We start from the raw sequence: 17,672 nt of genomic DNA, 5'->3' as shown, positions 1-17,672 counted from the left end.
AAGCCGGGCACGAAGCGGCTGCCCCAGGCCCTGATCGTGGGCGTGAAGAAGGGCGGCACGCGCGCCGTGCTGGAGTTCATCCGCGTGCACCCGGACGTGCGGGCCTTGGGCACCGAGCCCCACTTCTTCGACAGGAACTACGGGCGCGGGCTGGACTGGTACAGGTAAGGGGGCCGCCCCGCGCGCCTGCTCCCCACCCGGCTTCATGCTCGGAGCCACCTCTGCGTTTTCTCTCCCTGTCACCGGCTGGTCGTGTGGGCTCAGGCTGACACGCGTGGGGTTACCCAGAACTTCGGATTCTTTGGACACGCGGTTTCTTGAATGGCAAAGGCTGTTGTCACTGCAGGGAAGGGAGGGCTCTAGCCGATTCAGGGCGGGCAGCGGGCGACTCCCTGCCCAGCCTTTGGGATGGAGTCTGGTGCCCAGGGAAGGGCAGGGAGGACGCCTCCACAGCCCTCCCCCGGCCTCCGCCCTGAGAAGGATGGAAAGTAGAACAGGAGGACCTTGGCGACAGGGCTCTGTGCTTGGGGAGGCCCCCACAGTTCCAACCGGATGAGCGAGGGCACCCAGAGGTGCCGGAGGAGGAGGTTCCCTTCTGCAGGCTCACGTCCAGCCCCAGGTTTTGCTGTGTTAGCTGGGCTGAGACCCGCCCCTCTGACCCCGAGTTCCCGGTTGTAGACAGGGAAAGGACGCCTGGATCTGAGGCTTGGCTCTCGCTTAGCTTGAGCAAATCCCTGAAACACTTTGAGCCTCGGTGTTCTCATCCATCACACGGCACAGAAGCAGCCTGTGCCCTGGCTGGCTCCAGGTCTTCCTACTGCTTTATCGTGCCAACTGGGTGACGCTTCTAGACCAGCCGCCAAGATGGGGAGTTTGGGATACTGTGAGTGCTCAGATGAAGATTGGCCAGGGTTGTAGGAGCAGCCAGCCCACTCCTCCGCTGGCTGCAGTGCTGACCCACTCAAGTTGGTGGGTCTGGGGGCAGCCTGAAGCTTCTGGAAGGTGGCAGCTGCCACTGTCCATGTACCTCCCAAGCCCTTTATGGTGCTGAGGTGTAGGCCTGGCCCATGTGTTGGCTGATCGGGGTATCCTGGGGAAGATATAATGTATAGGTTCCCCATAACACATGGCTCCCAGACTTGCCCACATTCCCCTGACCCCCTGTAGACTTTCTAGAAAGGTCTTCCTAGATTGGAACTGGGGAGGGTAATTGCACAGTAGCTGAGAATTATTTTTAAAATTTGTATAAAAATAAACCCATTAGGAATTAGTCCTAAGTATATTGGGCAAAGGACAACTTTATTAGAAGGACCCCACTAGGCTCATAATAGGGGCCCTGGATTTGCAAGAAGCGGGGCAAGGGGCTGACATCCATCCTTGCCGGTGGGCCTTCAATGGGCATGGTTGTGGGAGCAAGGGTGGCACACTTGCCATGCTCGGGAGAAAGGCAGGCATGTAGTCTGTCTGTCTCCGGGAGAGCCCAGTGGGATAGCTGGCCTGGGGGTGGCCCAGCGCCGTTATGTTGGCTCAGTGGCATAGGGTGGCCCAGAAAGGCTGGTCCGGTGCTTTCCAAGCTGTGACCCACAGGTACCCATCTGGGCATCTGAGGTGAGCAGGGACAGAGCCGGAGCCCGGCCCCAGGAGGGGGACGCCAGTGCTTGGACCCGCAGAGCCCTGTGTGGGTCCGTCATGGTCACACTCTACTGCACAGAGGGTTTCCTCGGGGGAAAGGCTGGAGATCATCATGAAGCCCTTTGCCAATGGGAAGTGCTATTTATGTGCAAAAATCACAACGTTCTGGGCATCTGGCCGTTAGATATTGTGTCCAGCAAACACCCGTGCCCTGCAGTCTCTGCCCTCTTCCCGCTCCCCCAACGCCGCGCCTCAGGCTTCTTCCCAGGCCGTGTCTTTCAGGGATGGCTGCTTTTTATTTTTAACCTTGGCATGTGTGATTCTAAGCCAGCTTAGCTGTGAACCTTCGAGATGGGAGCCGTGCCTTTTTTTTCATATAGCACATTTGGATTCTGCTAAAATTCTCAGCTGAGTCTTGGTAGGTTTTATTTAACATCAAGCACGCTGACAGCTCCATGTCTGGGGTCTGACTTATCCTCCCTTCTCCCTTCCTATTTCTAAAAGAGCAACTAGCCTGGGGGTCTGCTTGTGAATTGCCATCTATGCTCAGGTAATACCATTTGGATGCTGTTTCCGTTTGGATGGTGTTTCCATAATTTCCAGAGCAATTCTGTCTGTGTGTTTTACCCGTTATTATCACTCAAGTAATAAGCATTAATTGAGGAGATGAAGGGGATTCCTGAGGTCCTTAAAAGCCCACGGTCCCACTTGATTCCTGAATTCCACAAGTTGAACGGCAGGGGCCGTGATGCTCCCGCCGGCCTGCTGCCCCAACTGTTTCACAGATGTGAGAACTGGAACCCCGGGAGGAGCATGTGGAACAGGGTCCCAGCGAACGGATGCAGTTAGGACCAGCACGTGTGCATTCCAGCAGGTGCTCTAACCACGCTCCACACGCTGGCCACCAGGAAGCCAGGGTCCACTGGCAGACTGGCCCCGTGTGCCCTCTGTGGTGGACTGTTTCCCAAAAGTGGAGTTGCAGAGCTCTGGCAGTGGGTCTCATGTGACTTGTCCCTGCTAAGCCCCTGGGGATAAGTTCCTGCGGCCAGAGCCCAGATTGGATGGACAACGGGAAAATTAATAGCTTTACCCTCAACCCAAAGGAGAGACTTTGTGCTGTGGGCAGACAGAGGTAAGCCAGGAGGTGACACGCGGTGCCTGAAGGCGGTGACGCAGCTAGAGGGGACACCATCAGTGTGCACCTTCCTTGCTCCCAGCCCGAGCTCTCTCTTGGGAACCAGCCCTGGTCAGGCCACCCAAGCAGAGCCCCGCCCTCCGCAGTGGTACCTCCCTTTAGGTATTTCCTGAGGTCCCCTCAGGGAAGCTCTCCCCTCCCCTATCCTTCTTGCCGGGTTCCCTTCTTTCAGTTTCCTCCCCAGGGAGGCAGCTGGGCCTGCAGAGTCGGGTGGGCTCGCTGCCTGCCTGGTGGGCACAGTGAAACCGCCCTGAGGAGGGACCGGGCCAGCACCGGCCAGAGGCTGGAGGTGGTCACCTGGATGCTGGGGTGGAGGCAGAGTGACCTTTCTGCATCTCCGTGCGCTGGGCGGAGGAGGGCACCCGGTAACTCTCACAGGGGCTGTTCTGAAGGGTGAATGAAACACTGACAGTGCCTGGAACTCTGGTCCATGGAGATAAGGCAGAAGGTTACCACTGCTGCCACGATCCCCTGACCCTTGCGCTCCCCACCCTGGGATCACCTCAGTACTATCAGTATCAAAGGGTGGATTTCTGCTGGGCTGCTGTCACCAGATGGGGCTGAGGAGTTAACTAATGGCGGGAAAGTAGTTCCATGAGACAAGCAAGGGTCCTGGCCTTAAATTTTCCTTTCAGTTCTGCTTCAATTTTATTTTCATTTTTGCTCCCTCCCTTCGATAAAAAGTCACCTCACATTTCTAGTTGTCAGTTTGCTCCCCTTTAAAATGGGAATGCTGCCTGCCCTGCCTCACGGTCTTGTGAGAATCCGTAAGACAGCCCGTGTGGTAACACTCCCCGGTCTAAGGTCATCTCAGGGTGCTCATTCGCCAGGGTTGGGAGTGAGGCTGCTTGAAGGTCAGGCTCTTCATCTTTTTTTTTTCCCAATTGATTTCAGAGAGGAAGGGAGCGACAGAGAAAGATAGAAACATCAATGATGAGAGAGAATCATTGATTGGCTGCCTCCTGCACACCCCCTGCTGGGGATTGAGCCATGACCAGGAATCAAACCATGACCTTCTGGTTCATGGGTTGATGCTCAACTACTGAGCCACACCAGCCAGGCCAGGGTCTTCATCTTTTATAAAGAGATATGAGCTGTGCCTCATCCAGTAGGTGTTGGCGTCTTGGGGAGGGTGAGTTTTGTTGGTTTTCGGCGATGGGTGGGGAGCATTGTGAAGAGGAGGTGAGCCTCTCTAACACACTGAAATGCCGGCAAGAGCAGGGTAATCTGTGATCATTGACTCTGTGCTCCGGTGTCTGCATCTTGATAGATGAGCCCGTTCTGTAAATTTTAGACTCCAATCCACTGCGTATTTATTTGTTCATTGTGGATGGTGGTCTGGGACCGTGTGAGACAAGGAAGACACAGTATTTGCCCCAGAGGCAATGTTTACATAAGAAAGAGAGTAAAAACACAGAATAAGGTCTATTGCTTTATCCAGCTCACTGCAGTCAAGAAATTAATCTTTAGGGACAAAATTTAGGAAGGAATAAAACCAAAGGCAGAGGCCAGGGAAATAGTTAAGACAGAGGAATCTTTAAGAAAGTGATCAAGACAACACACAGTTATCCATGCTTGTTGAGTGTGCACACACACGACACACACTTATCTATTCTGTTGAGTGGGCACAGATGCCTGGGCGGCACACCCCCACACACACTTATCCACGTTTGTTGAGTGTGCACACACACGGCACACACTTATCTATTCTGTTGAGTGGGCACAGATGCCTGGGCGGCACCCCCCCACACACACTTATCCACGTTTGTTGAGTGTGCGCACACACGGCACACACTTATCTATTCTGTTGAGTGGGCGCAGATGCCTGGGCGGCACACCCCCACACACACTTATCCGTGCTGCTGAGTGTGCATAGATGCCTGGGAGGGCACACTCACGCACACATGTCACACACTTATCCATGTTGTTGAGTGTACACAGATGCCTGGGTGGCACACCCCCACACACACTTATCCATGCTGCTGAGTGTGCATAGATGCCTGGGAGGGCACACTCACACACACATGACACACGCTTATCCATGCTATTGAGTGTGCACAGATGCCTGGGCGGCACACCCCCACACACACTTAACCATGCTGTTGAGTGTGCATAGATGCCTGGGAGGGCACACCCGCACACACATGGCACCCATTTATCCATGCTGTTGAGTGTGCACAGATGCCTGGGAGGGCACACTCACACACACATGACATATGCTTATCCATGCTGTTGAGTGTGCACAGATGACTGGGAGGGCACACTCACACACACATGACACACACTTATCCATGCTGTTGAGTGTGCACAGATGCCTGGGAGGGCACACTCACACACACATGACACACACTTATCCATGCTGTTGAGTGTGCACAGATGCCTGGGAGGGCACACCCGCACACACATGGCACACATTTATCCATGCTGCTGAGTGTGCATAGATGCCTGGGAGGGCACACCCGCACACACCATTACATGTCCGTGCAGACTCATCTCCGTAAGGAGTTGCGCAGCCTCGGTCCAGGAGGAGGTCGCACACACTGATTAAATGAAACCGCCGAGTCCATAAATCCCCACTCGCCTGGCAGCTCCTGTCGCCGGAGGACGCTGGCGATACAACAGTCCCTCCACCGCCCAGCTCCGGCCGGGCCCTGGAGGACGTTGAGAGGGGCGAGCAGGACTGGCCTTTTGAAGAGCTGGCTTTGCTCCCTGGAGCGCAGAGGGACAGTGGAAGAAGTTGCAAGGAAAAATTTTAAAAAGCACAGCTTTCTCCAAAGCCCTCGGTGAAGGCTGTTAGGTTAAAATGCGAAAATACCACTTACCATGGATCTAAAATCGTGGCCCCTCACATTTAATGTCTGGCATTAGGATCTACCTACGATGGGCGGGGTCAGCCTCCGTGAGGTACCAGCTTCCGGAGGGTGGGATCCGCTCCCCAGAGCGCGGCTGCCCTGGAGACCACCGATGCCTGGCGGGGCGGGGACCCCCTCCTTGCTGGTCTCTGCAGCCAGAAGGGCCGCTTCTGGCCAAGGAGTGGGCCGTTTTTGGTGCTGATTATCGCCATGCCATCTCCCCGAAGGCGTCCGTCCTGAAGTGAGGGAGCGGGCAGGCTGACACCCACCAGCAGGTGAGACGCGTGCGGGCATGTTCCTCACGGCTGCTGGCCGCCCAGCTGCCTGCAGGCCCCTCCAGGCCCTCCCGGTGTGCGGTCCCTGCGTGCTCGCTGGTGCTCCCTGCACAGGCTGGATCACCCCTTCCGGTGAGAGCCCACACATCATTCCCGAGTGGCCGAATGGGGAGGTGCGGGGAGCGCAGGGCTCTTTGTTGGGGGTCCCCTGAGGACCTGAGGGGCAGGGGCATAAGCACGGGCTGAGTCAGGCTGGAGGGGTCTGAAAGGTCGCCCAGCCAGTCTACCACTGGGACTCACTGTCCCCCAGGGCTCACTCCCTAGGGCGGGCTATGCATTGAGTTGTCAAACGCCCACATGGCAGGCTCAGCGCCAGGTGGCTGCCATGGCTCTGCCACTGTGTTCTCAGGGCGGCGGCAGTGATGGGCTGAGTGCTTTGTAGTCCCCGGGCAGCCTGGCGAGGTGGGAAAAAGCCACCAGCGAGTGGAAATAACAGCATTTCAGAGGTCATTGCTGCCTGTCAGCCCACAGCTGGGCGGCAGGGGAGGCTGGATGCTCCTCCAGGGAACAGGGCGCGAGGGGCGGTGGGGTTCCTGGCGCTGTCCATCTGGGGTTTCTTCTCCTCTGAAGTCAGGGGCACTAACCGTGGCTCCGCCTCTGCAGCTCCCGGAGTAAGAGACCAGGGGTCTGTTCTGGGAGCGGCCAGCTGGGCTCTGGGCGTGGCATTGCTCCCTGCCCCTGACGGTGGGTTTTCCAGGCTTCATATGTCCTGGCACCGCCTTCCTGATCCCTGCCCACCTGGCACGCCCTCTATTATTATTCTCTTACTATTGTTGAGTAAGTTAACACATTTAAAAATTATAATTTTTCCGTAAAGAACTGGATCATTTTCCCTTCAGTGTATATACTTTAGAATAGAAACTATGTTCTCATAGTGCAAACTTCAGAAGTGACCGAGGAGAGCTAATGACACTGCCCCCGTTCCCGCCCGTGCCGCCACGCGTTCCCTTTCCCAGCCCTCCGGGTCCATTTTTGTGTACCCTCCAGGGGTGTGCTGTGCATTCGTAAGCCCAACACACATCATGCAAATATAGTTAAAATGCATATTTTTAAAAGCAATTTCATTTGAAAACCACCCTAAATGGAAAGCCAGCGTTACTTGCCGTGATTAGAAAGTAATCGTAAAAATAAATAGATTGAAAACAAACAGTGCTCTTGGATTTCGCTGCCTGAGGTGGCTGAGAGGCCTCAGGCCTGCCCGTCTTTGTTTAAAAGAGGATATTTCGGAAAGACCAGTTAGAGCGGTTAAGAAGCACTAATATTAATGCCAGGCATTCCCCCGTGGAATCAGAAGGCTTGAAAGTGAAGGGGGAAGGATGAGGCATTTTCCCCATGAGATTCGGCGATGGGCAGCAGGTCTTTGTCGAAGCTAAAATTCCCGGGATGGGGCGCACGCCAGCCCCCGGGGAGCCTGCTGGAGTCTGCAGAAGCCCAGCTCAGTGAACCCACCGCCGCTTCTAGCTTGCGTTACGTTGATGTGTTACTGATGGGAAGGGACCAGCCTAACGGAAACTCCGCACAGATATGAGCATTAAGAGCACCCGGGCCCTGGCCGGGGAGGCTCGGTTGGTTGAGCGTGGACCGCGGCACGGAAGGGTTGCCGGCTCAGTTCCCAGCCAGTGCACATGCCCAGGTTGAGGGTTCGGGCCCCGTCGTGCTTACGGAGGCAACCCATCCATGTTTCTCTTTGACACTGATGTTCCTCTCTCTCTCTTTTATTTTTTCAAAAAAAAAATGAAGAAACATTTTTAGAAATGTATTTTGACTCGCAGCATTGCGAGAGAGCCAGCCTTCGGGAGAGCGGGGCTCCCTGCAGAAGCAGCATGGCCGGTGCGGGCGGGCTCTTCGCTGCCCTCCGGTGGAAAAGCCGCCTGGTCCCTGGCCTTTACCTCCCCAGGTCAGAGGTCGGCAAACTCATTAGTGAACAGAGCCAAATAGCAACAGCACAACGATTGAAATTCCTTTTGAGGGACACATTTTTTAAACTTAAACTATACAGGTAGGTACATTGTTATTAACTTAATTAGGGTACTCCTAAGCTGGCCTTTGCTAAAAACATCCTCAATCTGATTGAGGTCCGTTCGTTGAGGTCGACCCCTTCCAACTCTCCCATCCACACTCGCCTTGTATACTTGTTTCATCTATCTCCTTTCGTTCATCCTCTCTACATGTCCAAACCATCTCCACGTGCCTTTCTCAATCCTCAACACTACATCTTCTTTCACTCCACAACGTCCCCTAAAATTAACTTCATAAACTTTACTTCAAGTTTTAAGTCAACTTCGCACTGTACGTGCACGCCCGCATGTGGTATTTTGTGGAAGAGCCACACTCAAGGGGCCAAGAGCCGCATGTGGCTCACGAGCCACCGTTTGCCAACCACGGGCCTAGGTTGTCACGTGCCCACAGGCGTCAGTGTTGCAAAAGTCAGGCAGCAAGTCTAGGGAAAGGGGCTCCTGCCTTTTAAAACAATTATGAGGCTCATAAAAAAGAACGGCATCTCACCATGGAGACAACATGGGTGGACCTGGAGGGTATGGTGCTGAGTGAAATAAGTCAGACAAAAAGACAGACACCGTATGATCTCACGTACATGTGGAGTCTAATGAACAAAATAAACTGACGAACACAATAGAAGCAGAGGCCTGGAGGCGTGAGCAGACTGATGGTGGCCAGAGGGGAAGGGGGCGGGGGGTGGAAAACAGAGAGAGAGTAAGAAGCACACCTGGCAGTCCCAGAGTAGTCACAGGGAATGCAGTCCGTAGTGTTGTAATAACCATGTATGTGTCAGTTGACTACTGGAAATACATAAATAACTAACCACTGTGCCACGTACCTGAAGCTAATATAAAATAATATTGAATGTCAGCTGTAATTGAAAGATACAGTAGTTGAATCAGGATTTAAAGCTACAGAACATAACGAAAGCGTGAGGCCCGCGGGGACCGGGCGTCTTTAAAAGCCAGGCTGCCATGTGCGGCTCCGCTCCGCGCACCTGGCACGAGGCTCAGCGCATCCCGGGGTGGGGTCACTGCGCTCTCTCCACAGTGTCCTCTCAGCGAAGGAAGGGGGAGGCAGTGCTGGTTCTCTGGACACAGAAAGGAGCTCCGCCTGAGAAAGCTGCGCGGACTTCCCATGTGATCAACGGAAGCAACCCAGGGCGTCTGAGCGCAGCTCCCCAAGCTTGCCTCTCGCCGGGCAGGTGGCCATTGGTGGGGAAGGGAAGGGGTGCCCTGGCCAAGGCTCACTGCTGGGTGCGGGAGCCCCAGGCCCCCCTTGGCTGGCTGGGAGCCGCCTGTGGAGGGAGGGAGAGCAGAGGCATGGATGAGATGCACTCGCGGGGACGGACAGGGCGGCCACTGCAACAGAGATTCAAAGCTTGGGCTCTTGAATCAGATGAAGAGTGGAGACCTCAGTTGCACCTCCTGCCCGGTGTGTCCACCAGCCTGTGGCTTCTCTGTGCCTCAGTCCCCGTGCACACGGGACAGTCACACTCCCTGCCACGTGGGGCTGCTGTGGGGAGGACAGGGCTCAGAAATGTCCGGCATGTGGAAGGTGTCCAGTGCGCGTCAGCTGTCATCATTGGTCATTGATGTTTGCCGTCGGGCTGTTACTGAGCTCAGTGCCGAGGACCTAGCGATGAATAGGACGCAGACCCTCCACTGGGCTCTTCGTTGTTTGGTGGGGTCATCACATGTTCATGGAGGTTTTTACATAAGTCAGATGGTGGCAGGTATCATCATAGAGATACAAGCAAAGCTATCGCATGACGAGGAGACAGAATCTACCTGCATGGCCTTGGGAACACGTCCTGGAGGAGGTGGCGCGTTAGGGGTCTCCGTGGGCTAGCGAAGGACTTCTGCAGGGGACGGGTGGTCTTGTAAGGATGTTTTTCCTAAATATATTCATCCCATGATTTCACCTTTGCTTACAATCAAATCATAAAATAAAATTGGTTCAGATTACTTGAGTTCTGCATGCATTTATTGACCCCCTGCTGTGTGCCAGGCACCGAGCCAAACCCTGGAAAAATAAAGATGAGAAAGAAGAGATCTTCTTTAAAGAACTGAAGGGGCAGAGAAATCCAATGGCAAGACTTGCTAAGAGAACACTCCTGGATGTGGGGGCACAGAGGAGGGGCTCCTGCCTGGGGCAGGTCGGAGAGGCTGTGGGGGAGCTGAAGCCTCAGCTTTAGGGGCGTGCATTGCTGCCGCCTGGATCTAGCGCTCCAGCTCACATGTCACCTCAGACCCTTCCTGAGCCGCCCAGCGCCGCTCCCCTGCCAGCAGCACCTTGTTTTATTTACTTGGTCCTTCTTGTTGCAATCTCAGATGATCTTGTGCGTGTGTGTTTTTCTGACTCTCCCCAACTAGACTCAAAAACCCCTGAGAGCAGGGATCTTGTCTGTCGTGTTCATGCCTGTATCCCCAGAGCCAGAACAGTGCCTGGCAAACAGTGGGTGCTCAGTCGACAGCTGTTGAATGTGTACAGTTAGGCTTAGGGGTAAGTAGGAGTCGGTGAGTCTGCTCCAAGGCCGCACGCTGGCCCCAGTGCTTTTGTAGCCTTTCACACGTGGGTCTAGAGAGACTGGGGGAGAGAAGGCAGGATTCAGATGCTGTGACCCAGCCCTCGTCTCCACAGGAATTTATTGAGCACCTACTCTGTGCTGGGTACTGTCATGATCCCTGGGGAGAGAGCAGTGAGGAGCAAAACCCCTGCCCCACGGTGCTCACCTACTGTGGGGTGGGAGCAGAGGTCAGGAGATGGACAAGTACGTCACGTCCATGGCACATGGGACCGGCAGTGCTGTGGGGAGCCTGAGGGGAGCGGTGGCAGGAGGGTGCAGATCTAGACGGGCTGGTCCGAAAGGACTCACTGAGGAGGGGCTACACAGCCAAGACCTTACAAGTCCCAAGGCTCTCGGGCTGCGCTGGAGCGGGTGGAGACAGGGCAACTGGTCAGGAGGCCTTTGCAGTGGCCACAGTGGGGGCGAGGTGGGCAGCCACAGGATTGCCGATGGGGTGCATGGGGCAAAGGCGGCGGTGATGACGACCTCTATCAAGGGCTTGACATCTTTCCAGCCCTTGCAGGTGACAGGCTGGCGTTTGAATCTGACATACTTGCCAATTCGGCCCCTGGCGTGACTGGCAGGCACCTGTCTGAAGGTGCCCTTGAGCGAACCGGAGAGAGGAGTCCCGGCCTGCTGTGACTAAGAGGCGGCAGGGCCACCGCAGACAGGTGGCCGGTGGCACAGTCCCTCTTCCCAGGGCTCCTCGAGGCCTTTTGTCAGGCACTGCTCTTAGGTCACCTCTTGAGGTCCCTGGACGGTTGAGAAAGGCGCGTGTCACGCTGCGTGTTGTTCTGGTTCCAGCCTCCTCGACACGCACGGCAAGGCGCTGCCTTGATGACGTTGCTCGATGTCGGGGATTTGTGTGTGTGTGGTTTCCTTCAAACAGAATTGAACGCCGCCATGGTCTCCTGCGAGCTGACTGGGACCCAAGCCTGGCGACTTCCCCAGAGCTGCGGAGCGTGGGGGAGTGCGCTCTGCTTCCGCAGCCTCCGCGCCGCGCTGCTGCTCTGGTGGTTGTAAGGAAGATGGGGACTCATCTCCCCACTCATTCTGCTCCAGCGGGATGGCGGGGTGGCGTCAAGTGGAGGCCGCCTCTCCCAGGATCAATGGCCTTTCAGAAGTGGTCGGTAAGCCCTCCCCAGCTTATGGCCACTTCTGGCTGAAATACCTTGGAACCTGAATTATTAATTCCGTGAAAAAATGGGTTAAGTCATTGCAGAGCTCTGTGGTGGCAACCTTGTACTTCAGGCTCCTTTCTTGCATTTCCTCAGCGTAAACGTCTCTGCGAGCCAGACGCTCTTGGGCCGCGTGGCCTCTCTCCCTCTGCCAGTCATTTCTCCGGGAGGGAAAGAACCTGACTTCATTCCATTGTTCTCCCTGCCAAGGACAAAGAGGAGGAAGTGGGCATAAGTGACTGCGGGAGCTACTTATGTCAGAGCCGTTTTTATAGGTACTCGGGTCTGGACCTGATTCAGATGACAGCTGTGCAAACAAGGCTGTCCCTACACCACGAAGCTCTGAGCCCGCGCGCCCGTTCAGGTGGCAGATGCCCAGGGGAGCGTGCAGGAGGAGGGGCAGCCCTGAGCTGCTCTGGGCATGGCACTGCAAGCTGGGCACAGTGACCAGCTGCAGAGCTGGCCCAGGGAGAGGCAGCTTGGAGCAGTGATGGCATCATAGATGCCACATCCCCAGGGACTCTGGGCACGAGCATGAAGAATGACGCTGGCTGTGGGACGATAATGGGGGGTGGTGGTCCCATTCAGAGAGAGTGCTGGTCCCACTGGAGGAGACGACAGCCAGTCAATCCCAACAGACTTTTTGCCATCCCTGTGTTGCCAGGTCTTCTAGGTTTTATTGTGGGTTTTTTTTTTAAGAAAAAAGCTCAAAATATGGCAATTTAAAAAGTGTGAGTTGTCAGTTTATAATTGTGTCTGACTGATTCAAGACTTTTATAGAACACGGGTACCCAACAGGACACGTTTGTGGGCCGATGTCACCTGTCAGCTGTTCTTTCATGATCCTGTGAGGCTGGGCCTTGGAAACGGGCCTTACTGCGTTCTCACCAGCCTCCGGCTCTTAGAGCTGCGCGGTGAGCACGTCGCCTTTCTAAGCTCGGCTTTCTTCATGTGAGACAGGATTTTAAGCGCTCTCACCTCCTAAGGTTGTGGTGACTCAGCGTCAATAAGTACATGTTAGGTCTTATTCCTGGGCTGTGCGTGGAGGGGGTATGACCCTCACTACACTGATGGGGATGCCTGGAACGAGAGGCCTGATGTGGACCTTAGTGAAGGTGAGGAGAGTGGGGTCTTCTCAGGCCATAGGGAGGGGACGAACCTGGAGCAGGATGACCCGTGGTTGGAGAAACCCATTTGGTTATAGAACCGGCCGCTCTGCAGCTGGTCACTGTGCCCAGCTCGCCGTGCCCGCCAGAGCAGCGCACGGCGCCCACCCTCCCGCGGGCTGCTTTTGGCGTCGGTCGTTGATAAGGCAGAGGTGCTCAGAGGTGCGCGGCTTAGAGACAAACTGGCCTGCATGGACGTGAGCACCTCTCTGAGTCGGTGGTTTGGTGCAGACAGAAGTCCAGCCCGGACAGTGGGGTCTTGCTAACAAGGAGAGGCTACGGGCTGGGCCGGGAAGGTCAGCCTGGAGGAGTTTCTGTTCCACCTTGACCAGCAGTTGGCACCTGCAGGGTGACGGGAGAACGTTGGGATGGCGGGGCCAAGGAGGCAAGAGGGAGAGAAGAAGGCAGCCGCCCCTCAGGAGGACGAATTGTGTCAGAGGTGACAGGGTTCCCTTAACGCCAGCCACGCGTGGGTGTGATGGTGGCTCCCTGGGACCGGGGCCCCTGACGCGTGGAGCTTTGGTGGGAGAGCTGGGTGATCACATGGCCTTGGTCTTGTCTCGCGCGGTCTAAGACTCCTCCCCCGTCACCGTGTCATCACAGTCCCACCTACAATTTGACACGCTGCTCCTCAACCTTCAGCCATCCTCACGGTTCAGTGTTGGCTGCATCTGGAAATACTTCATATCCTTTACGTGGTATTGATGACCACTCATACCTTTTGACTTAACTTATTTACTTAAATGTGAAACTCGGTATCGCCATCCTAAATGAGAACCCCCATTGCTGGAAGTAGAGTAGTCATAGGAGCCAAACAGCGCGATGGGGTCCCAGCGTCAGCTGCTGCCTGTGGCATGTTCTGCCTGAGGCAGCTCCGTTTTCCCGTTAAAGACAGAATCAAAGCTGTGAGAGGGTGTTCACAGCATTTCAGCACCCAAGACTGTCTCCGTGATGTAATCAAAGGCTTCGGATGGAATGAGAAAGGGAAGGCAGTTATTTCCCAATGATGTGGCCATGTGGCATTTAGAGTCATGTCTGTGTGCCACCTCAATGGGTTTTAATCACTAGCGCTTCACGCCCCGCACTTCGGGAAATGCCGACCCAACCACCTAGACCAGTGGTTCTCAACCTTCTGGCCCTTTAAATACAGCTCCTCATGTTGTGACCCAACCATAAAATTATTTTCGTTGCTACTGCATAACTGTAATGTTGCTACTGTTATGAATCGTCATGTAAATATCTGACATGCAGGATGGTCTTAGGAGACCCCTGTGAAAGGGTCGTTCGACCGCCAAAGGGGTCGCGACCCACAGGTTGAGAACCGCTGATCTAGATCCTTCAGCTTTGATGTCACTGGGTTATCATACTGGGGTGTCATGGTCCAGCAGCAGCGTGGGGGACCGGCTGACACTCCAAAGTCCGGGTGGTTTGCAGAGCTGTGGTTGCCATTTAATTGCAAATCGGCGGGGCATCCTGGGGGAAGCGAATGCCCTGGGAGGAGCTGCAGGTGCAGACCCAGCCTGGTGGTGTTTTCAGGTCTTTTTCCAGGATCCATTTCATGTGACTTTGGACTCTGGGTGATAAGCTGCAGTGTGTGCTCTTGAAGGTATTACCTGAGGCCTAACCCAAAGTTCCTACCATTCCACTGAAGTGACCCAGGCAAACCTTTACTGAGGGCTTCTTTAAAAAGCTGTGAAGGTTGGGTCGCGGAGGCATGGTGCTGAGTGAACAAGGGCTGCGCTGTAGGCTGCCATTTACGTGACACTCGCGAACAGAGAAGGCTGAAGGACAGAGAACAACCCGTGGGTCCCTGTTGTTGTTGTTGTTGTTTTTTTTTGGGGGGGGGGGGGGCGTGGTGCTGTGACCATCAAGAGGCAGGTGAGGGAATTGGAGGCCATGGAATATTCTGTACCCTGACTGTGTGGTAGTCACATGACTCTACACATGTTACAATTCATAGAGCTGAGCACCAGTAAAAAGTCTGTCTTACTTTAAGATACTTTATAAAATAAAAAGTAAAATTTTATATTAAAAACATCCATGTGCCCTGTCCAGTGTGGCTCAGTTGGTTGGAGAGTCCTCCTGTGCACTGAAAGGTCATGGGTTCGATTCCCAGTAAGGGCATAAACCTAGGTTGCAGGTTTGATCCCCGGTTGGGGTACATAGGGGAGGCAAAGGACCCATATCTATCTATTTCTCTGTCTCTCTCTCTCTCTCTCTCTCTCTCTCTCTCCCCTCCTTTCCCCTCTCTCTAAAATCACTTAACATGTTCTTGTGTGAGGATTACAAAATAGTAATAAAAATTAAAACATCCATGACTATACAGCTCACCTACTGAAAGGCATCATATACCCCTCAATAGTGATTCCTAATCGTCAAAGAAACCCAGCTCCCCAATTTTTCCAGTTCAAGAACCTCCCTACCTTCCATCCCAGTGATGAGTTAGAATCAAGGATAGTAGTGGCCTTTAAATCTTCCCTATCACACGCCCACACTCGGGACTGACACTGTGGTCTGAAGCTAAGGTCCAGAAGATTCCATTTAGGTCCAGGCCACCGTGGCCAGCACAGACACCCAGCAGGCGCTTCACAGAATCCTGACAGCATGTCTGTCCTGCTTACAACCAGCCCAAGGATTGAGCTAGAGGCGTCACCCTGTCCACCCATCCTCCACCCTGAGCCAACTCAGCAGGGACAAAAAGCTCCTGGAACAGACCCTGTCCAGGCGGAGCTGGGAGGAGCCGCCCCAGACAGGAGGCCCACACTCTCCTCTTCCCAGCCCTTGGCAGGAACCCATGCTCCCACCGCCCCCATGCCACAGACTCCACTCCAGCCACTGCTAAGGGTGGCCTCCAACCGTGTCCCCTCTTCCCGTGGCATCTGACATGGGGCACAGAGACCACGTGAACAGCAGAGCAGTCATTGCAGCCTGGCCTCATGCTGGCCTTGATGCCACGGCGCCCTGCGACCTCCCACAGGCCCCGGGTTTTACCGAGTTAGGCTGAGTGCATTTCTTTTCCTTGGGTGACTACGGTGACTACGTCACTACTCAGTTGGTTGGGCGGAAGTCACCTGGGCTGGAGGCAAAAATATGAGTGTTACCCACCCGTGGGTGATAATGGAACTCGCGGAAGTGGCTGCAGTAACTCAGGAGCCTGTGTAGCTGAAGAGGGAGGTCACAGGTGGGGCGTGACCAGGAGGTAATTTAACACAGTGGTGGGGACGCAGTGATGGGAAGGTGGAGGGGGGCAGTGCGGGTCGTAAAGCTTAGTAGAGCAGGAGTGTGTGTGCAGGCGGTTCGAGGGCCACCCCCGATGCCCCTTCCTCTGTGCCAGCTTCGGGAGAGCTGGATTATGTTGTCTGGCGCTACCACTTCCCGGTGACTGGTCTGCTTGGTTATTCATAGTAACCGATTTCAAAGGTGATGATCATGCCACTTATCAAGACGTCTGGCACCTGTTATGGTCACCATTGTCCCCAACATATAAATACTTGTACTTTTTCTGATTATAATTTATCTATAAGTAAATAAGTAAGCAAATAAGTAAATAAAGGTATATCCACATGGTGCCGGCAGCTTGGCAGCTAAAGAAATATACATATATACTGCATTGTACAGTTCTTAAGGCTACCGCTCAGTTAAAAATAACAAGGTGAAGAACGCATGCCACCTTATGTGGAGAAGGTGGGAAGGAGCAATATACACTGAGTGGCCAGGTTATTATGACCACCTGACGTTTGTAGACAAATTAGCTATAATTTTGCTCTGAAGTTGCTAGAGGGCCAGACCATTTTAAATAGGGAAGCAGGTTGTTTACCACGACAGTAGAAGTGGTTTTTTTCTGAAGATATGGGTAAACAACGCGATTTAACAGCCTTTGAACGTGGGTACACACACACACACACACACACAGTGGCCAGATTATTATGACCACCTGACGTTTGTAGGCAAATTAGCCGTACACTCATCGAATGGGATATGGAAGCCGAAGGCCTGTTCGAACACCTTTGCTATCTGCAGTTACCAAGATAAAATGTTTCCAATTTGCACAGGAACACAAGGATTGGACAGTTGAGCATTAGAAAAAAAGTCATGTGGTCTGATGAATCATGTTTCCAGTTGCATCATGCAGATGGCAGAGTGAGAATTTGGCGGAAACAGCATGAAAGCATGCACCCCACATGCATAAGTACAACCCTTCAAGCTGGTGGGGGCAGTGTTATGGTTTGGGGCATGTTTTCCTCGCATGATTTGGGCCCTTTAATTTGTGTGAACAACATCTGAATAGCACACCATACCTAAGTATCATTGCTGATCAAGTTCATCCTGTCATGTTGATGGTGTATCCCAGTGGAGATGGCTTCTTCCAACAAGACAATGTGCCATGCCACGGTGCTCTTATTGTGCAGGAGGGGTGTCAAGAACATGAGGGAGACTTTCCCTTGCTTAGGTGGCCCCCACCATCACCAGCTCTCAATCCAATGGAGCATTCGTGGGACGAGGTTAAAAGAGCCATCAGGCTGGTTCCACAACCATCAGATCTCACAGAACTGGACAGTGCTATTCATCAGGCAGGTGTCAGATTCCTCGCATCACCTTTCAACATCTCGTGGAGTCAATGCCAAGAAGAATCACTGCCGGGAGCCGGTCCAAGGTCACCTCTCCAAGAAAGGTTGTTTCCCCAGGTAGGGATTTTCCCCTGAAGTTAGGGAGGGAATAAAACCTCTTAACCCCTTCCCCAGCAGAA

At 54.1% G+C, this 17,672-nt stretch overlaps 1 protein-coding gene across 1 annotated transcript in view; it reads left to right on the top strand.

The window, feature by feature from the left end:
- HS3ST2 (heparan sulfate-glucosamine 3-sulfotransferase 2) overlaps positions 1-17,672 on the top strand; it is a 166,342-nt gene that overhangs the window by 79,999 nt on the left and 68,671 nt on the right. The window contains exon 5 of the mRNA XM_006753639.2: positions 4-164. Coding sequence (XP_006753702.1) covers positions 4-164 — 161 coding nt within the window. The remainder of the gene's footprint in view (positions 1-3; positions 165-17,672) is intronic.

The sequence above is a fragment of the Myotis davidii genome, unplaced genomic scaffold (genome assembly GCF_000327345.1).
Source record: "Myotis davidii unplaced genomic scaffold, ASM32734v1 scaffold150, whole genome shotgun sequence".
NCBI classification, from domain to species: Eukaryota; Metazoa; Chordata; class Mammalia; order Chiroptera; family Vespertilionidae; genus Myotis; species Myotis davidii.
The sequence above is the reverse complement of the archived record's forward strand: the minus strand, read 5'-3'. Positions and strand labels throughout refer to the sequence as shown.